The sequence below is a fragment of the Amblyraja radiata genome, chromosome 10 (assembly GCF_010909765.2).
Source record: "Amblyraja radiata isolate CabotCenter1 chromosome 10, sAmbRad1.1.pri, whole genome shotgun sequence".
NCBI lineage: Eukaryota > Metazoa > Chordata > Chondrichthyes > Rajiformes > Rajidae > Amblyraja > Amblyraja radiata.
Window position 1 is genome coordinate 65,524,713 of NC_045965.1, and position 24,118 is coordinate 65,548,830.

The 24,118-nt window shown below is 42.6% G+C and overlaps 1 protein-coding gene across 2 annotated transcripts in view; it reads left to right on the forward strand.

The window, feature by feature from the left end:
- prkacb (protein kinase cAMP-activated catalytic subunit beta) overlaps positions 1 to 24,118 on the forward strand; it is a 150,492-nt gene that overhangs the window by 89,388 nt on the left and 36,986 nt on the right. Inside the window, exons 2-3 of one of the 2 annotated variants that reach the window (XM_033029074.1) lie at positions 16,113 to 16,121; positions 18,403 to 18,464. In XM_033029074.1, coding sequence (XP_032884965.1) covers positions 16,113 to 16,121; positions 18,403 to 18,464 — 71 coding nt within the window. The remainder of the gene's footprint in view (positions 1 to 16,112; positions 16,122 to 18,402; positions 18,465 to 24,118) is intronic. The other variant, XM_033029075.1, reaches the window with a different exon arrangement.

Genomic DNA, 24,118 nt, shown 5'->3' on the forward strand with positions numbered 1-24,118 from the left:
AAGGTAGTCATAGATAGTCTTCATCATAGTCGAAGGGATGTCGAAGGAGATCGAAGGAGGTCTTCATTCTCCACTATTCGGTGACCAATTTTCCCGAAGTTAGTCGTAGCTGATCTTCAACAAGGTCGAAGGAGGTCTTCAACATGACATTTTTTCAAACTCTCCTAAACTCTTCTAAACACGCCAATTAGGTTGCCCAAGTGTTAAACTGAGTTCTTTTGTCAATCTAAAGTCAACTTGACTCAAACGCTTGCAGCTGTCGAAATCTATTCTTTATTCAGCTGAGACTAGTCTCTGAACCTTCCAACACAGAGCTGATGCTCAGGGGCAGGTCCAGAGAAGAGTAACTTTGATAGAACTCATGGCATTTACATAGGTATTAGACATTTCAGATACAGAGGGTATGACAAGCTAGTAACCAATCATCTGAGTCTTTCTGGTGATTTACAATCAGTCACATGATCCCCCTTCCCTGGCCTCATCTTACAACCTTCGTTTGCCTGTGGTATAACTTTGCTTAGAATTATTTTATTTCAACACAGCAAAACCCCAGTAGGCTCAATTATCAAAGACCACCCCTCAAAATATAAGATACATATGTAATACAATTATCACACAAGTCATACACACTTTCCATACCAAGAAGAAAGATATTTCTATAAATCTAAACAAAGTCTAATGTTTACAGTCCTAAGACAATACATTTAATAAATTATTTCACTACAATTTTACACAGTTTAAAATACTATTACCTATGTATTTAAAACATTAATTATATAAGTTTGCCGAATTACAGTTTCTAAGTTCAAAACCCACACATACCTCCCAACTAGGCATACATGGATCGTCAACTTAATTAATAAGTGTTTGGTGCCAGGATACAACTTGATTCTAATTTGTAGCCCCTTTCCTGCTATCTGGAAGCTGGATTTCCAATCTCATGTACAAGGCAGAACACAAGGTAGATTTGCAACTCAGACCATGACATCAGAATTACATCTGCTTCTTCGACTTTCTATAAACAAATCCATCAATCTAATTCTTTTCTTCTCCAAGCATCCATCCCTTATCACAACCTCATTATAATTTAACGTAGCCAAGGCTAACTACAGAGTCTATTATCTCTCAGCCTTGAAGTCTGTCTCGATCTCAGCATAACCTCACAGCTCAAGAATGTGTCATAGAGAAAGAGCAGGTGACCTCTGGCCCAAGGAGAGAACCCATTCAGTAATCCATTCTTCAACACAATCATATCAAATACAATTTCCTTCAGCGTTATAATTGCCTCAAAGCAACAAACCAAGCTATGCGGGTTCAAATTCAGGTTTCTATTTTTTGATTCATCATTCCCTGTGTGTGTTTAGTTGTACTTTATTTCGTTAGGAGACATATGTTTCTGAAAACCTTAAGCTTTTCTTTTACAAATTACCTAGCATATAAAAGTCACTTTCCGAGTGGTTCTATTATATAATATTTCCTCACAAGTGGGACAGCCCCTTTAGTTTATGGCAAATGAAGTCTTGCAATTAATGCATTTGACTGCTGTTTAACTTTGGGTGAAATGTTTTTGTTTAATCCGGTGAAATATTTTTCTGATACTTTAAAGGCTATGGCAAACTGAAAGATTAAAAGGATTACTATGTATAGATGTTGATCATTGCCTAGGCTACGCCGCTAATAGGCGCCAAAACACGAGACTTTTGAATAGGCACACGGATATGGATCATGGCAGATAAGTGTTGGTCTTGGCATCATGTTCAGTATAGTATTATGGGCCGAAGGGCCTGTTCCAATACTGTGCTGCTTTGTCATTTTAGGCTTGAGATACAGTGTAGAATCAGGCCCTTCGGCCCACCAAGTCCGCGCTAACCAACGGCCACCCCATACTATTTGCACTATCCTATACAATATTACAATTTACAGAAGCTAATTAACTTACAGACCTGTACGTCTTTGGAGTGTGGGAGGAAACCCTAGCACCCGGAGAAAACCCATGCGGTCACAGGGAGTGATAGTCAGGATAAAACCTGGGTCTCTGGTGCTGCAAGGCAGCAACTCTACCAATGTGCCGTTCTAAAATTGCAATCTCTACCATGATGAAGGCGCCTAGAAATGCCATAACCTGCAGGTTTCTTGTCCTACCAACCAGACATGAAGTAATTCACTGCTGGGTGCAATACTCAATAGTGCGAGTGGGAATACCTACCCCAGAAGATGGTTCAAGAAGATGGCTTGTCATCACTCTCTCTCTCGAGCAATTACAGATGGGAGATTAAATGCTGGATTCACCACAGGTGCCCGGTTTACAAAACAAATCAACACTTCAGCATATTCTCAGTGTATAAATGTAACTGAGGACAGGATCAAACTCAAGTCTCTGGCGCTGTGAGGCAGCAGCTCTACCAGCTGCGCCACTGTGCCATCTGTGTTAAAGCTGGAGTTGCTGATAGTTTTGCCAAAGATTGTTCAAACATCAAAGTATCATTTAATATATTGTTTGTCACCAGTTCAGAGCCGATCGATAGATATCTGGGTAATAGGGAAATGGTGGTATATAGGAATATTGTGGGGAAATTATGCTGACATCGAGGATCAGCCATAATCGTGAAGAACAGCTCAAGCACAAAGGTCACTCATGCTCCTAATTATATTATGTAAAAGCAAAACTAAAGCTGTTCAACATGACATTGTGTGTGGCCTGTGGCTTCATACGTTCACAAGTGATAGGAGCAGAATTAGGCCATTCAGCACATCAAGACTACTCCGCCATTCAATCATGGCTGATCTATCTTTCCTTAACCCCATTCTCCTGCCTTCTCCCCATAACCCCGGACACGTACTAATCAAGAATCTATCTATCTGTGCCTTAAATATCCATTGACTTGGCCCCCACAGCCTTCTGTGGCAATGAATTCCACAGATTCACCAAGCTCTGACTAAAGAAATTCCTCCTCATCTCCTTTCTTAATTCTGAGGCTATGACCTCTGGTCCTAGACTTTTCCACTAGTGGAAACATCCTCTCCACATCCACTCTATCCAAGCCTTTCACTAGTTTAGTTTAGAGATACGGTGTGGAAACAGGCTTTTCGGCCCACCGAGTCCGCACTGACCAGCGACTCCTGCACATTAACACAATCCTACACACACTAGGGACAATTTACATTTATACCAAACCAATTAACCTACAAACCTGTATGTTTTTGGAGTGTGGGAGGAAACCGAAGATCTGTGAGAAAACCCACACGGTCACAAAGAAAACTTACAAACTCCATACAGACAGTGCCCGCAGTCAGGATCAATCCGGGGTCTCCGCACTGTAAGGCAGCAACTCTATCCCGTGCCGCCTATTCAGTAAGTCTCAATGAGGCCCCTCACCCTCATCCTTCTAAACTCCAGCGAGTACAGGCCCTGTGCCATCAAATGCTCATCCTATCTTAAACCACTCTTAACACTGACGGCTTTGGGAGGCGCAGATGGTCGGACCAGAGTTTCATTGGGGTGCAACCCTGGAGATGACATTGTGCAGTGGTCAACAATGGTGGACTCTTTATGGGTAAGAGAGCAGCTGACAGCTAGAGTTGTGGTGTGAGGAAAAGGGCTGAAGCAGGGCTGGGGGAGGTGGCAAAGATCTTTAATGGGGATTGTCTACACAATTAGAAGAATCTTTAAAGGGGACTTGTGGCTTGGAGTGAAAAGAGTGTAAGTCCTTTTGGAAGTGCTTAGTCATAAATTGTCTTGGGCCTCCTTGTCCTTGGGCAAGATTTTGCTTTGTCTACACCAGAGTGGGCCTTCTAGGTTATTAAGTGCGGCCTTTTGAATGAATCCAAATTTTGTAGAACAAATCCTTTTATTTTTATTAATATGTTTTTGTTCGTCTTTTATTATTTTAATTTTGATCTTAAAATGAACATACTTAAAATACCAAAGAATATAAGAAGATTCAACAAAATAATCCTATATCTAATTGAAGTTTCTTGGATGCGGCCTTATTAGATTACGGCTAACTTAATGTGGCCTTATTAGATTACGGCTAACTTAGTGCGGCCTTCCAACATGAAAAGGTTCCCCACCCCTGGTCTACACAATTAGAAGAATCCAAGCTCGTGCATTCCCCTCCTCAGAACTAAAGGATAAATAACGAGGAATTGCAAGAAACAGCAGATGATAGAATCTTGGGCAAAAAAACAATGTGCGGGAGAATCATGGACAGACATTTGGGGTCGGGACACTTCAGAAGTAGAAATAAGTCATCCTTCACGCAAAGGGATTGCTTAAGGAGTGGTTATGGATTCAGTTGCCTGTATGAGTATTATATATGAATGCGCAAAGTATAAGAAGTAAAGTGGATGAGCTTGAGGCTCATTTAGAGATTGGTAGATATGACATTGTGGGGATTACAGAGACATGGCTGCAGGGGGATCGGGACTGGGAACTGACTATTCAGGGTTATAATCCTATAGAAAGGACAGGCAGGTGGACAGAGAAGGTGGGGTAGCTCTGTTGGTGAGGGATGAAATTCAGTCCCTTGCGAGGTGTGACAGGGACTGACGACGTAGAGTCGCTGTGGATAGAATTGAGGAATTGTAAAGGTAAGAAGACACTAATGGGAGTTATCTACAGGCCCCAAAACAGTAGCCTGGATATAGGGTGAAAATTGCAGCAGGAATTAAAATTGGCATGTAACAAAGGTAATGCCACTGTGGTTATGGGAGATTTCAATATGCAGGGAGACTGGGAAAATCAGGTTGGTTCTGGACCCCAAGAAAGGGAGTTTGTAGAATGCCTCCCAGATGGACTCTTAGAGCAGCTTGTACTGGAGTCTACCAGAGAGAAGGCAATTCTGGATTTAGTGTTGTCTAATGAACCAGATATAATAAGGGAACTCAAGGTAAAGGAACCGCTAGGAGGTAGTGACCATAATATGATAAGATTTAATCTGCAATTTGAGAAGGAGAAGGTTAAATCGGAAGTGTCAGTGTTGCAGTTGAACAAAGGGGACTATGAAGGCATGAGAGAGGAGCTGGCCAAGGTCGACTGGAAAAGGATCCTAGCAGGAATGACGGTGGAACAGCAATGGCAGGAATTTCTGGGCATAATCCAGAAGATGCAGGATCATTTCATTCCAAAGAGGAAGAAAGATTCTAAGGGGAGTAAGAGGCAACCGTGGCTGACAAGGGAAGTTAGGGATGGAATAAGACTAAAAGAAAAGGTGTATAACATAGCAAAGAGCAGCGGAAAGCCGGAGGATTGGGAAACTTTCAAAGAACAACCGAAGGTAACAGAAAGGGCAATACAGGTGAAAAGATGAAGTACGAGGGTAAGCTGGCCAAGAATATAAAGAAGGAGAGTAAAAACTTCCTTAGGTATGTTATGAGAAAAAGATTAGTAAATACAAATGTGGATCCCTTGAAGGCAGAAACAGGTGAAATTATTATGGGGAATAAGGAAATGGCAAAAGAGTTGAACAGGTACTTTGTTTGTGTCTTCCTTAGTGAAGACAGAACCAATCTCCCAGATGTACTAGAGGACAGAGGATCTAGGAAGACAGAGGAACTGAAAGAAATAGTATTGGGTAGACTGATGGGACTGAAGGCTGATAAATCCCCAGGGCCTGATGGTCTGCATCCCAGCAGAGGTGTCTTTAGAAATCGTGGATGCATTGGTGATAATTTTCCAATGCTCTATAGATTCAGGATCAGTTCCTGTGGATTGGAGGGTAGCTAATGGACAGGTAGGGTATTGACATGGATAGAGAATTGGTTGGCAGACAGGAAACAAAGAGTAGGAATAAACGGGTCCCTGTCAGAATGGCAGGCAGTGGCGAGTGGAGTGCCGCAAGGCTCGGTGCAGGGGCCGCAACTATTTACAATATATATTATTGATTTAGATGATGGAATTAATAGTAACACTAGCAAATTTGCAGATGACACAAAGTTGGGTGGCAGTGTGAACTGCGAAGAGGATGCTAGGAGGTTGCAGTGGGTCTTGGACAGGTTGAGTGAGCGGGCAGATGCATGGCAGATGCAGTATAATAATGTAGATAAATGTGAGGTTATCCACTTTGGCAGCAAGAACAAGGAGGCAGATTATTATCTCAATTGTGTCAGATTAGGAAAAAGGGAAGTGCAACAAGACCTGGGTATCTTTGTACACTAGACACTGAAGAAAGCTAATGGCATGTTGCCTTCATAATGAAGGATTTGAGTATAGGAGTAAAGAGATCCTTCTGTAGGTGTACAGGGCCCTGGTGAGACCACACCTGTAGTATTGTGTACAGTTTTGGTCTCCTAATTTGAGGAAGGACATCCTTGCTATTGAGGGAATGTAGCGTAAATTCACGAGGTTAATCCCCGGAATGGCGGGACTGTCATAAGAGGAAAGATTGGAAAGACTGGGCTTGTATTCACTGGAATTTAGAAGGAAGAGAGGGGATCTTATATAGAAACTTATAAAAGGACTGGAAAAGCGAGATGCAGGAAAAATGGTCAGAATATTGGGGGAGTCCAGAACCAGGGGCCACAGTCTAAGAATAAAGTGGAGGCCATTTAAAACTGAGATGAGAAAAAACTTTTTCACCCAGAGAGTTGTCAATTTGTGGAATTCTCTGCCACAGAAGGTTGTAGAGGCAAATTCACTGGATGAATTTAAAAGAGAGTTGGATAGAGCTGTAGGTGCTAGTGGAGAAGGCAGGCACGGGTTACTGATTGTGGATGATCAGCTATGGTCACAATGAATGGCTCGAAGGGGCAATTGGCCTCCTCCTGAAAACATTTTCTATGTTTTTATGTTTCTAAGACTTCTTCCCATGACCAACAACATCACAGCTTTCACTTTTAACATTTTCTGTCTTCCAATTAATGTGCAATCGCATAATCTGGATCAATCTGTTGCTGTTTAACTGGTCCTTTTAAATTGCTGCAAAGTATTTGTGGTAAGTGTGACCATGTGGGGGGGGGGGGGGTCTCCTACAATATTATGCAGTCTATTGCACAGCCAGAAGCTGATTAAGTGCCCAAGAAGTCCTTTTTGTATCTTAAGCAGAATCGTCAAAGTTTTGAGATATGAGCATTTTTTTTTGGAAAGCATATTTTCCCAGGGTCTGACCACTGGCGTTGCTGCTGGTCATTGTTTTAGTTTTGGAGATGCAGCATGGAAACAGATCCTTCGGCCCACGTAGTCCACACCAACCATCAATCGCCCGTTCACACTAGTTCTGTTAGTACTTTGGCCCCCACTCACTGCATACCAGGGGCAGAGCCCAATTGACCAGCAAACCGCACGTTTTTGAGATGTGGGAAGAAATCGGAGAACTGGGGAGAACGTGCAAACTCCACAAGGATATTTGCCAAGGTCAATATTGAACCCATTTCTCTGGCGCTGTGAGCCACTGAATTTGTATTGGGCGTAGGCTGTACCAGGTTTATATTGCTGTCTGTGATCTCTAGTGGGTAGCTACAAAATAAATGTGCCCTTAAACTGTGGTATTCTTATCACTAATAATCCCCAATGATCAGAAATTATATAATTGGGTACAGTTAAATTATCCAGAGGCCTGAACTTTTGACCAGGTGATGTGAATTTAAATACTACTGCAACTGCCCGGGAACTTTAATTCAAGTAAGTAAATGTGGGGTAAAAAGATAACGGAGCCATAAATGATATTGGATTCCTATGAAGAAAAATAATTGGTTCACTAATTTCTATAGAGAAAATAAATCTAGCATCATTGGCCTTGTGTGGCTCCACAATAGTGTGATTGACTCTGAGGGACTCTGAGAGACTCTTATGATAGAATGATCATAAGTGATAGGAGTAGATAGGCCATAAATAGGCCATAGATCATAAGTGATAGGAGTAGAATTAGGCCATTCGGCCCATCAAGTCTACTCCGCCATTTAATCATGGATGATCCATCTTTCCCCCCTAACCCCATTCTCCTGCCTTCTCCCCATAAGATAGAAACATAGAAAATAGGTGCAGGAGTAGGCCATTCGGCCCTTCGAGCCTGCACCGCCATTCAATATGATCATGGTTGATCATCCACTCAGTATCCTCTGACACCCGTACTAATTCAATTCAATTCAATTCAAAGCACTTTATTCGTCCCCGAGCGGCAATTTAAAAGGGCGCATTACAGTAGCTTTTTTTAAAGAAAGGGACACAATCAACAAACATAAGCAGCACGCATACTGCACAATCAACCAACACACACACTTCACAGACACACTGCACAATCACACAACACACACCGCACATCAACATTCAACACATAGTAATAGTATTTAAAGTGCTTCCTTAGTGCTTCAATTAAAAAGTGCATATAGAAGGTTATTTCATTTCATATGTTCATGAGTCAGTGATCAGCATTAAGAAGCTGGACAGCCCTGGGGATGAAGGTTGCCTTCCTCCTCTGTGTCCGGCAACCAGGACAGCGGAGTCTGCGTCCTGAGGGGAGCCACTCAAACTCAGGAAACAGGATGTGAGAGGGGTCGTGAAGAATCCTGCGTGTTAACTTTACAGACTGTTGGTCGCATAGGGCAGTGAGAGTTCGGACGGGCTGCTCAATGATTTTTGAGCAGACCTTGACCACATTCAACAGGCGGTTTCTGTTTTGCAGGGTGATGGAGTGGAACCAGCTAGTGAAAGAGAAGGTTATTACATTTTCAATGAATGCGTAGTAGAATGTGGTGAGAATGTCTTTATTAATCCCAAATGACTTCAGCTTCCTGAGTAGGTACTGTCTCTGATGGCACTTTTTTAAGGATTTCCTCTGTGTTAGAGGAAAACCTTAACAGGTTGTCGAAGGCTGTTCCCAGGTATTTGTATACCTCCACTATCTCCACTGGCTCCTGCTGGATGATAGTGGTGGCTGCCTCAGCCATCTGTCTCTGTTGGGGGGGAAAGGTCACAATCATGTCCTTGGTTTTGCTTATATTTAGCTCAAGACAAGACTTTTCACACCATACTATAAAGTCCTGCAGGGCTGAGCTGTGATGTTGTGTATGGCTGGGAAGCAGAGACAGGAGGACTGTGTCATCAGCAAATTTTACAAAGTGGCAGTTTGGCTGAGTGGATCTGCAGTCATCAGTGTAGAGAATGAAGAGAAGTGGGGAGAGGACACAGCCTTGTGGAGAGCCAGTGAAGGTGAAGAGGGTGTCGGACAAGGTGTGGTTCTGTGATCTGTTGGTGAGGAAGTCTATAATCCACAGAATGAGTTGGTGGTTGAGGTGGAAGCGGGTGATGAGCTTCTCAGCCAAAATATGTGGCTGCATGGTGTTGAATGCTGATGAGAAGTCTGCAAACAGAAGTCTGGCTGTGGTCTTGGGGATTTCCAGATGCTTATGGATGGTGTTTAAGATGAATATTTTTGCGTTAATCAAGGATCAAGAATGGTTCCGTTACTTCCCTCCTGCTCCACCTTTACTATTAGTCCTTTACATTCTTACATGCTTAAGAACGCTTCACAACATTCACGCAGAGAGATGTGAATTTGTAGAATTCTCTGCCACAGAAGGCAGTGGAGGCCAATTCACTGGATGAATTTAAAAGAGAGTTAGATAAAGCTCCAAGGGCTAGTGGAATCAATGGATATGGGGAGCGGGCAGGCACGGGGTACTGATTGCGGATGATCAGCCATGATCACAATGAATGGCAGAACAAGCTCGAAGGGCCAAATGGCCGCCTCCTGCACCTATTTTCTATGTTTCTATGCTTCTAATGGGACTCATTACAATAGGTATGGTTACTACTTCAAGTGATTTTAATGTACATTCTGACAGTACAAAATCAACTCGTAGACGTCTGCGAAAATGGAAACAGTTTGTCACCCAAGGACGGACTGTACATTCTGATTCATACACTTGGTTTGAAAAGCTCGGCCTCCTTTATTGTAGCAGGCAGCAGGACTTGTCCTTAAATTACAACTGTTGCATTTGGAGAGAGAGAACAAGTCATTTGTATGACAGTGCTGATGGGTTGTTGAGGCCACTCTACTTTGAACACAAAGTGCTGGAGTAACTCAGCTGGAGTTTCGGTCAAGACCCCAAACGTCACCCATGCCTTCTCTCCAGAGCTGCTGCCTGTCCCGCTGAGTTACTCCAGCTTTTTGTGTCTATCTTTGGTTTAAACCAACATCTGCAGTTCCTTCCTACGCATCTCTTCAGCATTGATGGGTGATGGTTTGGGTCGGGCCACCGCTTCTGATGCTGCCTGACCTGAGTTACTCAAGCACCCTGAACCACAATCAGAATGTGGACCTGACCTGAGTTACTCTAGCACACTAAACCACAATCAGAATGTGGACGCAGCCCAGACCATCACACAAACCAGCCTCCCTTCTATTTACTCCATTTGTACCTCTTGCTGCCACGGCAAGGCCAGCAGCATAACCAAAGACGAGTCGTACCCTCTTCTCCCCTCTCCCTTCAGGCAAAAGGTACAGAAGTGTGAAGACACAATCCTCCAGATTCAGGGACAGTTTCTCTGTTCTCATGCAACTGAACCATCCTACCACAACCAGAGATCAGTGTAGAAATACTATCTACCTCTTTGGGGACCCTCAGACTATCTTTGATCGGACTTTGCTGGCTTTACCTTTCACTAAACGTTATTCCCTTATACACTGTAAATGGCTCGATTGTGATCGTATTGTCTTTCTGCTGACTGGATAGCGCGCAATAAAAGTGTTTCACTGTGTACAATAAACCAAACTAAATTAAACGTTGTCCTTTTTCATAAACCTGCATCTGTAGTTCCTTATTTCTACACTTTGACTCGTTATACTTGGTCTTGGATATCTTTAGCTCTTGAAAGTGAAGTTTTGGCACTACCCAACCTCCATTTCCCTGATCAGTCTGAAGAAGGGTCTCGACCCGAAACGTCACCCATTCCTTCTCTCCAGAGGTGCTGCCTATCTTTGGTTTAAACTAGCATCTGCAGTTCCTTCTTTTTCCATTAAAAAAAAATTGTTTTTTGTGTTAAGTTGCTTGAAAAGCATCTCGTACTTTGTGATGTAACTGGGATTACTGTGCAATAGTATCACTGTAGGGAAGAGTTTAAATATATGGACTTTTCAATCATTTGTTGCTTAATCTTGTAGCACTGTATAATTGTCCTTCATGTCCTATTATTTTGAAAGTTCCTTTACTGGAGCATAATGAATGAATGACTTTAATATTTAAACGCTGTAATGAGTAGCAATCAATTATGCAGCCAAGTATTCTTTCGTGATATTATTGTCAGTAATTTAAATAGTGTCAGGATTTTTAAGGAGATTTTCAAAGGGTTGATAGTCAGGTGAATCTGTAGATTAATACATTCAGCATTTTCCCTCTTCATACAGATATGCAGTTGATACAGGGAACAGCCTTGTTTCTCGTTTATCCATGCTAAATTGTTCCCACCAGTACAACTACTGTTTAAGAAGGAACTGCAGATGCTGGAAATTCAAAGGTAGACAAAAGTGCTGGAGAAACTCAGTGGGTGCAGCAGCATCTATGGAGCGAAGGAAATAGGCAACGATTCGGGCTGAAACCCTTCTTCAGACTGATCTGTCTGAAGAAGGGTTTCGGTCTGAAGAAGGGTTTCAGCCCGAAACGTTGCCTATTTCCTTCGCTTCATAGTACAACTACTGTGACAGGCCTGTAATGAGGAGTTCTTCACCCTGGTGTTAAAGAGCTTAAAATCATCGCCATATTTGTAATTAAGCCTTAAACGGTTGATCTATAATTGTACTGTTGGAGGTTTTTTGGCAGTTCAAGTGGACATTGATTAAAATATCTTCTTCTTCTTGCGTATGGCATGCACAGCCTAAAGTTGGAGGACAACTTGTTCTATTTGATCTTACTTGATTGTGCACGCCAGGTTGATTGCATTAGTCGAAACAGGGCGGACCCACGTGAAGGTTGTAATCTCCCACCCCGATTAAAATATGACATGACTAGTTTTCCTGAAATCTTGGTGACAATTTGAATCTACTCCTGGTTTAGAGATTGACAGACACCTCAAGCCAGCTAAAGTACTTGTGAGCTTTGCATCCTCTCAATGCCTTTTCACTTTTTTTTACTCAGTAATAAGTATTTTATGAAATTAAATGTTACTTGCATTAGCCATCAAAACCCACACACATGGTCCTCTTGTTTCAAGCATGGATATACTTTTTCAATGGTGTTAAGCCTCACTTTCTGTAATAATGTGGAATCCAGGAGACAAAACGGTTGAGTTTTTAATCTCACCTCAACCTCATCCTTCCCCACCCCCCCCTCTCAAATTCACCACTACTTTAGACTTTAGAGATACAGCATGGAAACAGGCCCTTTGGCCCACCAACTCCGCACTGACCAGCGATCACCACATCCACGAGCACTATCCTACATAAAGGGGCAATTTACAATTTTACCAAGGCCAATTAACCTACAAACGCATGTCTTTGTAGTGTGAGGGGAAACCAGAGCACCCATGCAGTCGAAGGGAGAACGTACAAACTCCATACAGACAGGGCCCATAGTCAGGATCAAACCTGGGTCTCCGGCGCTTTGCTGCCCAAATGACTCAACTTCCCAGTGACTCCCTCCCAATCACGATGACCTGCCCTCTCCTATTTGTTCCCATGTGTATCCTGACCATCATTCTCTTTGCTCCTATGGTCTGATTTAACACTCTTCCAATTCTGCACCTAGGCCATAACTTAGATTACAGATGCATTTGCCCTGTTTTGGTTTAAGGTCACCAGCTCAAGTGACCTGTCTTCATTATCCATTTGGCCCTCAAAAATTGTCCAATGTTCCAAATATTTGGCGCATCTTATGAATTTGTTATGAACAAATGTGTCATTTTTTCATAGTTGGCCAAAAATGCAGTTGAAAGCAGTAAAAGCTCGATCATGGGTCATAATTTCACTGGGGCACCAATGGTTTTAATCTCCATTACAAACTCCTTTTTATATGATTGATGATGTCCAGAAAACACTGGCTGAAGAATTGTAATATGGCTTGGTATTAACATTGGTGAGAGATTGAGCCTGTGGCAGGCAGATCTGCTGGCAGAGATTGCCATCAAATCATTGGAGTGCTTTTATGCCTCCTGATGAGTCAGTGATATGAATTATCCATTGAAGTCCCCATTAAAGAGAAATTCTCCAAATATATATTGTAATTGTGGCTGATCTGATTTGTTTGTACTTTGTCCTCTAGCGGCTAGTTCTTGTGACCCTTCCTCCCTTAAGAGCCTGTCCCACTTGGTCATTTTGCCAGCATCATATCAGTGTCGCCAAAAGATTTTTAACATTTCAAAATCCAGCGGCGACAAAAAAAATGTTGCGACAATTGAAAAGAAAACGCGAGTCAATACGTCATCACGCCGCGTCACACGTCATCACGCCGCGTATTTTTCGGTGACCTGATACATCAGTCAATGATGCCGGCCGTCGCCGAAAAAATCGTCAAGTGGGACAGGCCCTTTAAGGGCCCAACTATCACTTGCTAGGATAGACACAACAAGCTGGAGTAACTCAATGGATCAGGCAGCATCTCTGGAGAAAAGGAATAGGTGACGTTTTGGGTCGAGACCCTTCTTCAGACCCCTTTTCTCCAGAGATGTTGTCTGACCCGCTGAGTTATTCCAGCCTATTGTGTCTATCTTCGGTTTAAACCAGCATCTGCTGTGTCGTCCTGCAAATAAAACTAATTTGACTTGTCTGCTGCCTAATAGATGCTAACTATCCAGATTTTACTTGATAAAGAGTAATGAAATGTAGATATTGTAAACTTATAAAATATCATTGCACATCAGCTATCATTCTATAACTTCTGAATTTCAAAGTCGAGAGTGTCATTAGTACTGGCATTGGAGCAATGAAGTTCTTACCTCCATTCTCATCAGGCCCATTTACACAATTACACACAAATATACACTGATCAAAAGATATTTGCCAATGGAACAATCTACTATAACTTTATTTCAACAAATGTACCCTTCAATTGATTCTTATAAACAGGTTATTTTCTTATCACCTTTTTACTTAAAAAGATAAATGCATTTTAAAGGTTGATGGTCAGAATCCATCACTAAATGCTTAAATATTTAATGCATGCCTTCAATTGAGGAGGATTTGGCTGAAATGAATGTACTTAGAATTTGTTAGACGAGTCCTGCTTTGAAACCAAATAAGAGGTTTCTGAAACATGTCTTTACATTGGTGTAACTAAAATGTAACACGCTTCAAATTTGTTTGTAACCTTGTGGATAGTCAGTCTGCTTCTGCTGAACTTGCCCTGAGACTACCTGTAAAAGTCTTGTGTTTCATGTTGTAGAAATTAACTTGTTTTTGCACCTATGTGTGTAGGTGTGTTTTCTTTTCCTGAAATTCCATCCGTAATTTGCATTGTGCAGGGATGGAAAAAAGATGATTTCCTGGGAATTAACTGTTGGACCAAACTCAATTTTGTTCACTCCATTCTTGGGACATAGAGAGGGGCCTGCAAAGTTGAAACTCAGCCATAACCTGCATTCCAGTTGAGCCTGGAAGTTGGCCAAATGCTGCATGTTCCTCCGATAAGATGCAATAAAACTTCTCATCCCCGGAGGGAAATTGTTCTGCCGACAGTCACAACCCAAAACAAGGTACACAAAAACTTGAAATTAACAGTGAAAACAAAAAGAAAAAGACAAGCGACTGTTGGCTGGCTGCCGTGTGCACAGCACCTTCGCCAGAACGAACAAACAAACAAGCAAACAAATTATTAATATTTGTTTTGCATCCGTGAAGTTGCAGCTTGAGGAAGTATAGCAAGAATTTTTCAAGAAAAAAATTGCCATCAACAAAGATGGCCTCCTTTTTTAACCAATGTAATGTTGGCATCTTAACTTAACCATGGCTATTCATTGAGCACAGATTCATTGAATTACTCACCTTGCCAAGAAAGAATGTTGTCCCTCCCTCTGGACAAAGTCTTAATATTTCACTTGTGGCACTCAATGCCTCTTAAATAGAGCTTTGCTTCTTGTTCGTTGAGTTAAGTTTCGAGATGCAGCGCAGAGCAACACCCTTTGGCCCACAGAGTCCACGCTGACCAACTGAGTGCACGAACACTATCCTACACACTAGGAACAATTTACAATCTTACTTAAACCAATTAACCTACAAACGAATATATATTTTGGAGTGTGGGAGGAAACCGGAGCATGCGGAGAAAACCCACGCAGGTCACGGGGAGAACGTACAAACTCCGCACAGAGAGCACCCGTGGTCGGGATCGAACCCGGGTCTCTCCTGCTGTGAGGCAGCAACTCTACCGCTGCACCACCACGCCACCCATCATGACTAGAGAGAGAAGAGAGAGAGTTCAAGAGAGTTTATTGTCATGTCCCTGATAGGACAATGAAATTCTTGCTTTGCTTCAGCACACCAGAACATAGTAGGCACGAATACAGAACAGATCAGTGTGTCCATATACCATTGCATAAATATATACACACATGAATAATTGAACTGATAAAGTGCAAATAAACAGATTATTGGCTATTAATGTTCAGAATTTTGTCCGAGCCGAGTTTAATACCCTGGTGGCTGTGGGGAAGAAGCAGTTCCTGAACTTGGTCGTTGCAGTCTTCATGCTCCTGTATCTTCTACCTGAAGGTAGTGGGGAGATGAGTGTATGGCCCGGATGGTGTGGGTCCTTGATGATGCTGCCAGCCTTTTTGAGGCAGCGACTGTGTTAGATCCCCTCGATGGACGGGAGGTCAGTGCCGATGATGGACTGGGCAGTGTTTACCACATTTTGTAGTCTGTTCCGCTCCAGTGCGCTCATGTTTCCGAACCAAGCCACGATGCAACCACTATGATCGCCCTCCTGAGATAATGACTGCCCTTTGTTCCCAGGTTCTCACTTTTTTCCACTCCCTGTTTGGGTATGGTCATCGTTTACTAATTCAAGTGGAAAGATGTTATAACTTGTACTTTTGGGAGTGTGAAATGTATTGTATGTTCTATTTGTAATTCATCCTTCTACTGTGGTTAAATTCATGGACTTTTTTCTCTCCTTCTTTTCTTCTCGTCATCTCATGCCTTTGATTACTTGGGGTGATTGTCCTGAAAACCCTTGATGAACTGTAGAGACCTTTGGTATGCGCGTTATTTCATAAGAAGCCCAAAGTCACAGAAGGTCAAATTTTAACATTTAAAAAAATTCAAACCGTGACACAAGGCACATTTAGTTTTAAATGTAAACACCTTAACAAATGGAGACGTGTTGAAGATGTTCATTGCAAAATGCAATCATCACCAAAAATTATGATTTTTAAGTTTGGAGGCCTGTGACCTATTGTCAGTCTGCTTACGGTTTGTAATCCTATCAGTGATTTGGATGACAATATTGCAAAGTTTTCAGATTACACCAAAGTTAGCGATATAGTGCATTGTGAGTAGGGTTATCTAAGATTATAACAAAATCAAGAGCAGCTGGGAAATCTAGAACCAGAGGGCCGAATAAACGGACGTACCTTTTAGAATGAAGATGAAGAGGAATTTCTCGAACCAGAGGGCGGTGAAACTGGAATTCATTGCCATAGACGGCGGCTCTGGACATTGACATTGCGTATTTTTAAAGCAGAGATTTATAGTTTCTTGATTAGTAACGATGTCAAAGGTTACGGGGAGAAGGCAAGAGAATGGGCTCGAGAAAGAAAAACTAATCAGCCATGATTGAATGGACATGATGGGCCGTATGGCCTAATCCTGCTCCAATGTCTTTTGTCTTGTGGAGAAGTGAGGCAAAGAGTGGCAGGTGGAATTTAACTCAGACATGTGCAAGTTATTGCAATTTGGTTTATTAAACCACGGCAGGACTTGCACAGTAAATGGTAGGGCCTTGGGGAGTATTGTAGAAAGGAGACCTAGGGTACAGAAAGTGGAGACACAGTTCGGCAAGGTGGTGAAAGCAGTGTTTGGCATGCTTGCCTTCACAGGTCTGGACATTGAGTACAGGATCTCGGCATCATGTTTCAACTATACAAGATATTGGTGTGACTACACCTGGAATATTGTTTGATTCTGGTTGCTTTAGGAAGGATGTCGTTTAGCTGGAAAGGGTGCCGAAAAAATTTCACAAATGATATTAGGGACCAGAGGTGGTTGAAGGTGAAGGGGAAAAGATTTAATAGGAATCTGAGGGGTTACCTTTTACAAACAAAGGGTGGTGGGTGTATGGATCAAGCTACCTGGGGAGGTAGTTGAGGCTGGGACTATCCCAACGTTTAAGAAACAGTTAAACAGGTACATGGATAGGACCGGTTTGTAGGGATATGGTCCAAACGCAGGCAGGTGGGACTAGGGTAGCTGGGAAATGTTGGCTGGTGTGAGCAAGTTGGGCCGAAGGGCCTGTTTCCACGCTGTATCACTCTGTGACGCTAACTGAATGGCTGGAGTTTTTTCCCTGGATCATCGGAGACCAGGCATGACCTTGGAGTGGCATAACCGAGAGGATGTATATGTCTGTGAGAGGGGAATGATTTACAAGGGACATGAGGGTCAACCTTTTGAGACAGGATAGTCCCTATATGGAACGAGCTGCCAGAGCAAATGTTAGGGACAATTGCATTGTTTAGAAGACATTTAGAGAGGAACATGGATCGCAAAGGTTTGGAAGGATAAGGGCCAAATCCTGGCAAATGGGACAAAACAGTGGCATGAATGAGTTGGGCAGGAGGGCCTTTTTCCATGCTGCATAACTCCAATACTATATGCAAATCGAATAATGTTTCATGTGATATCTGGAAGTGGCTCCTGTATTTTGCAAAAACTTAATAAAACTTTAGAAATAATACCAAACAAAATGATGTACTCTCTGATGAAGGTTCAATGTGGTTATTATAAGATCACTTCCGAATGGCGATTTAGTTTCCTAACTTCAAAGTCCCCACAAAACACAGTCAGATCGGCCTCTTAAAACTGTAAAGAACTCAAAAATTCAACCTTCTGTGACTATGAGCAGCTTTGGTTTGCATTATTTTACAGCTTTTGTGTGTTTGTGCCTATGGTCATTTTGCATTTCCCTCCATTGCTTTGTAGCCGTGTAACATTAAACCTGCGTGCTTAGTTGTTGCCTGGATTTTATTTTACATTTGTTTTAAGTTGTTGCGAACTAGTAGCGATAGCTACAAGTTCTGATAAAACTCCACTCAGAAGCTTTCAGTTTGTGCCACGGAAATGTTGAAAAAATATTTTTGTATCTTGTGTACAAGTCGTTTTGCATATTTTGGCCATCCTTAAGGTTTGATTTAAAATTTTTGCAATGGTTTACCACTTGCACACCTGATAGATTCAACTATATTGCCTTCGCACACCATACGTTTGGCCCTTCCGCTGGTTTTGTTTCTAATCTATGCATCTCTTTGCTTTTTTTTAGTGAAAGAGTTCTTAGCAAAAGCCAAAGAAGATTTCTTGAGAAAATGGGAAAGTCCACCACAGGTAAAGTTAACATTTTTAGACCTCGGGGCAACTTGTTACATTTGGAGAGATCAATGAGAGAGCAATCATGTTTTACGTCAGTCAAGATTTGGGATCAGATCCATTTATAAAAGTTGGAAGTAAGCTATTAGCTCCACCTGACGAGAATCTGGCAAATAATCATTCTTCTTCCAACGGACTGCAAGCGACTCACCTCAAGGTGAAAAATACGTGTTGAAAATGGAAAATATTACAAATTTATGTAGAATTGGGTAAGCGCAGTCTTTTGCCCAGAGTAGGGACATCGACCTGCTGGAGGAAGTAGTTGAGGCAGGGACTTTCTCAACTTTTAAGAAACATTTAGACAGGTACATGGATAGGGTCGGTTTAGAGGGATGTGGGCCAAGAGCAGGCAGGTGGGATAGGTTCAGATGGGGCATGTTGGTCGGCGGGACATGTTGGTCCAAGAGCCTGTTTCCACACTGTATGACGTGAGTTCTAAGTTCTTAAGTGTTAGGAGCAGAATTAGGCAATATGGCCCATCAAATCTATTCCACCATTCAATCATGGTTGATCTATCTCTTCCTCTCAACTCCATTCTCTTGCCTTCTACCCATAACCCCTGGCACCCGTACTAATCAAGAATCTGTCTATCTATCTCTGCCTTAAAAATATCCATTGACTTTGCCTCCATAGATTTCTGTTGCATGAATTCCACAGGTTCACCACCCTCTGACTAAAGAAATTCCTCTGCATCTCCTCCCTAAAGAAGCGTCCTTTAATTCCGAGGCTATGACCTCTGGTCCAGGACTCTCCCATTAGTGGAAGCATCCTCTCCACATCCACTCCATGCAGGCCTTTCACTATTCCATAAATTTGAATGAGATTCCCCCCTCATCCATCTAAACTCCAGCGAGTAGAGGCCCAGTGCCATCAATCGCTCATCATATGTTAACCCAGTCATTCTCATAAACCTCCTCTGGACCCCCTTCAGAGCCAGCACATCCTTCCTCAGATATGGGCCCCAAAATTGCTCACAATACTCCACATATACTCTGTGACCTTGCTGCAAGGAGGAGTGTTTGAATGAAACAGGCTAAAGCAGATTAACGTAGTCGAGTTGAGACAAGGCCATCATTTACAACTGACTGGAGTTACCTATATGTCTGATGCTTAGGCAAAGTTATAAAAGTGATTTCTATTTATTTTCATTATCATATAAGAAAATGATGACATCGTGAACAGTGACGTTTAATCGATCAACATGGTTTATGAAAGGTAAATTATATTTGACAGATTTAAATAGGACTTCTCGCTGGTGGAGAATCCCATGGATAAATTCTTGGGTTTCAATCGTGTCCTATTTACATCAATGATCTGGAAGAGAGAACAAAATGGAAGGTATAAGATGGTGGCTATATGGAACGATCTGCCAGAAGTAGTTGAGGCAGGTGCATGGATAGAAAAGGTTTGGAGGGCTATGGGCCAAACACGGGAAGGTGGGACTGGTTTAGATAGGGCGCCTTGCTCAATATGTACGAATTTGGCCAAGGGATTTGTTTCCATGCTGGATGAGTCTATGATGCTACTCTCCCTCCAGCCAAGCAAAGTTTGGATTGAGTTTTCCAAAACTCTTGGAGCCAATGTGTCTTAACATTCTGTCCCAGCCATCCATGCGCATTGACTACAAGAGTGGTCAGTATTTCTGGTCACTGCCCTTTAGGAAGTCTTTTAGAAAGGATGTGGTAGCAAAATGCAAACGAGATTCACCGGGAGATTGGAGTGGAGGGCTTTAATTACAAATGAACTGGATAGGCTTGGGTTCTTTTCACTGGAGCCCAGGAAACTGAGGGGTGAAAAGGTTTATAAAATTGAGGCACATGACTCGGCAGTTGCTGGTTTCTTTTCAAAGGGTAGATTAGTCTAAAACTAGACATTTGGAATCGATTTAAGGCAAAAGGGGGAATATTGGAGGGCAGGATTTTTTCAGGTGTCAAGAGCCAAGTGTTAAATTGTCCTGTGCACCAACAAAAGACCAATGAAATTCCTACTTGCTGCAGCTTAACGGGCCTGTAAATGCAATAACGTGCAGATATTATAATCAAAAACACTCAATTAATCACTGTAATACCAGTTAACTAAAAAAGTGCAAAAATCAAAGTTGGCAGTGCAACCGAAGACACCATCCCTAAACGATCCAAGTTGCTGAGGTTAGTGTTGTGTTGCGTTCAAGAGCTTGTGAAATGAGAGTGTGGCCAAGGTGGTGGTGGTCTTGGCCCACAATGCCACCCATTCCTTTTCTCCAGAGATGCTGCCTGTGCCGCTGAGTTACTCCAGCATTTTGCGTCTCCCTGTGGTCTTTCATGACACTGACTGCCATTGGCTTTCCTGATATTCGCACAATACCAGCGGTTGAAGCGGATGGGCAGGTTCTGAATGAGCAGGGAACAGAGGGAACTGCAGGCAAAGTGGGATTAGCAAAGGCAAGCGTGATTGGCAATGATGAGTTGTGCTGAAGGGCCAGTAGAACTCCATGACTGACTCTCCGGAGAGGTGAGACATTTTACTAGGGGCGGTTTGCTTGCTTATGATGGTAACTATCAAAAAAATTAAGAAATTGGGTTTAATTTAGTATATCCATACATTATTCCTGGCGAACTTAGTGCTGATATACAGAATATGGAGAGATGATCATGTAGCTGATGATGACAATAATTTTACATTTCACCCAGAGAGTTGTGAATCTGTGGAATTCTCTGCCTCAGAGGGCGGTGGAGACCAATTCTCTGGATGCTTTCCATAGAAACATAGAAACATAGAAATTAGGTGCAGGAGTAGGCCATTCGGCCCTTCGAGCCTGCACCGCCATTCAATATGATCATGGCTGATCATCCAACTCAGTATCCCGTACCTGCCTTCTCTCCATACCCTCTGATCCCCTTAGCCACAAGGGCCACATCTAACTCCCTCTTAAATATAGCCAATGAACTGGCCTCGACTACCCTCTGTGGCAGGGAGTTCCAGAGATTCACCACTCTCTGTGTGAAAAAAGTTCTTCTCATCTCGGTTTTAAAGGATTTCCCCCTTATCCTTAAGCTGTGACCCCTTGTCCTGGACTTCCCCAACATCGGGAGCAATCTTCCTGCATCTAGCCTGTCCAACCCCTTAAGAATTTTGTAAGTTTCTATAAGATCCCCTCTCAATCTCCTAAATTCTAGAGAGTATAAACCAAGTCTATCCAGTCTTTCTTCATAAGACAGTCCTGACATCCCAGGAATCAGTCTGGTGAACCTTCTCTGCACTCCCTCTATGGCAATAATGTCCTTCCTCAGATTTGGAGACCAAAACTGTACGCAATACTCCAGGTGTGGTCTCACCAAGACCCTGTACAACTGCAGTAGAACCTCCCTGCTCCTATACTCAAATCCTTTTGCTATGAAAGCTAACATACCATTCGCTTTCTTCACTGCCTGCTGCACCTGCATGCCCACTTTCAATGACTGGTGTACCATGACACCCAGGTCTCGCTGCATCTCCCCTTTTCCTAGTCGGCCACCATTTAGATAATAGTCTGCTTTCCTGTTTTTGCCACCAAAATGGATAACCTCACATTTATCTACATTATACTGCATCTGCCAAACATTTGCCCACTCACCCAGCCTATCCAAGTCACCTTGCAGTCTCCTAGCATCCTCCTCACAGCTAACACTGCCCCCCAGCTTAGTGTCATCCGCAAACTTGGAGATATTGCCTTCAATTCCCTCATCCAGATCATTAATATATATTGTAAATAGCTGGGGTCCCAGCACTGAGCCTTGCGGTACCCCACTAGTCACTGCCTGCCATTGTGAAAAGGACCCGTTTACTCCTACTCTTTGCTTCCTGTTTGCCAGCCAGTTCTCTATCCACATCAATACTGAACCCCCAATGCCGTGTGCTTTAAGTTTGTAAACTAATCTCTTATGTGGGACCTTGTCGAAAGCCTTCTGGAAGTCCAGATACACCACATCCACTGGTTCTCCCCTATCCACGCTACTAGTTACATCCTCGAAAAATTCTATAAGATTCGTCAGACATGATTTACCTTTTGTAAATCCATGCTGACTTTGTCCAATGATTTCACCACTTTCCAAATGTGCTGCTATCCCATCTTTAATAACTGACTCTAGCAGTTTCCCCACTACCGATGTTAGACTAACTGGTCTGTAATTCCCCGTTTTCTCTCTCCCTCCCTTCTTAAAAAGTGGGGTTACGTTTGCTACCCGCCAATCCTCAGGAACTACTCCAGAATCTAAAGAGTTTTGAAAGATTATTACTAATGCATCCACTATTTCTGGAGCTACTTTCTTAAGTACTCTGGGATGCAGCCTATCTGGCCCTGGGGATTTATCGGCCTTTAATCCATTTAATTTACCCAACACCACTTCCCGGCTAACCTGGATTTCACTCAATTCCTCCAACTCCTTTGACCCGCGGTCCCCTGCTATTTCCGGCAGATTATTTATGTCTTCCTTAGTGAAGACGGAACCAAAGTAGTTATTCAATTGGTCCGCCATATCCTTGTTCCCCATGATCAACTCACCCGTTTCTGACTGCAAGGGACCTACATTTGTTTTAACTAATCTCTTTCTTTTCACATATCTATAAAAACTTTTGCAGTCAGTTTTTATGTTCCCTGCCAGTTTTCTTTCATAATCTATTTTTCCTTTCCTAATTAAGCCCTTTGTCCTCCTCTGCTGGTCTCTGAATTTCTCCCAGTCCTCCGGTATGCTGCTTTTTCTGGCTAATTTGTATGCATCATCCTTCGCTTTGATACTATCCCTGATTTCCCTTGTTATCCACGGATGCACTACCTTCCCTGATTTATTCTTTTGCCAAACTGGGATGAACAATTTTTGTAGTTCATCCATGCAGTCTTTAAATGTCTTCCATTGCATATCCACCGTCAACCCTCTTAGAATTAATTGCCAGTCAATCTTGGCCAATTCACGTCTCATACCCTCAAAGTTACCTTTCTTTAAGTTCAGAACCATTGTTTCTGAATTAACAATGTCACTCTCCATCCTAATGAAGAACTCAACCATATTATGGTCACTCTTGCCCAAGGGGGCACGTACAACAAGACTGCTAACTAACCCTTCCTCATTACTCAATACCCAGTCTAAAATAGCCTGCTCTCTCGTTGGTTCCTCTACATGTTGATTTAGATAACTATCCCGCATACATTCCAAAAAATCCTCTTCCTCAGCACCCCTGCCAATTTGATTCACCCAATCTATATGTAGATTGAAGTCACCCATTATAACGGTTTTGCCTTTGTCGCACGCATTTCTAATTTCCTGTTTGATACCATCTCCAACTTCACTACTACTGTTAGGTGGCCTGTACACAACACCCACCAGCGTTTTCTGCCCCTTAGTGTTTCGCAGCTCTACCCATACCGATTCCACATCCTGCAAACTAATGTCCTTCCTTTCCATTGCGTTAATCTCCTCTCTAATCAGCAACGCTACCCCACCTCCTTTTCCTTTCTCTCTATCCCTTCCAGAGAGAGTTAGATAGAGCTCTTAAAGATAGCGGAGTCAAGGGATATGGGGTGAAGGCAGGAACGGGGTACTGATTGTGGATGATCAGCCATGATCACAGTGAATGGCGGTGCTGGCTCGAAAGGCACC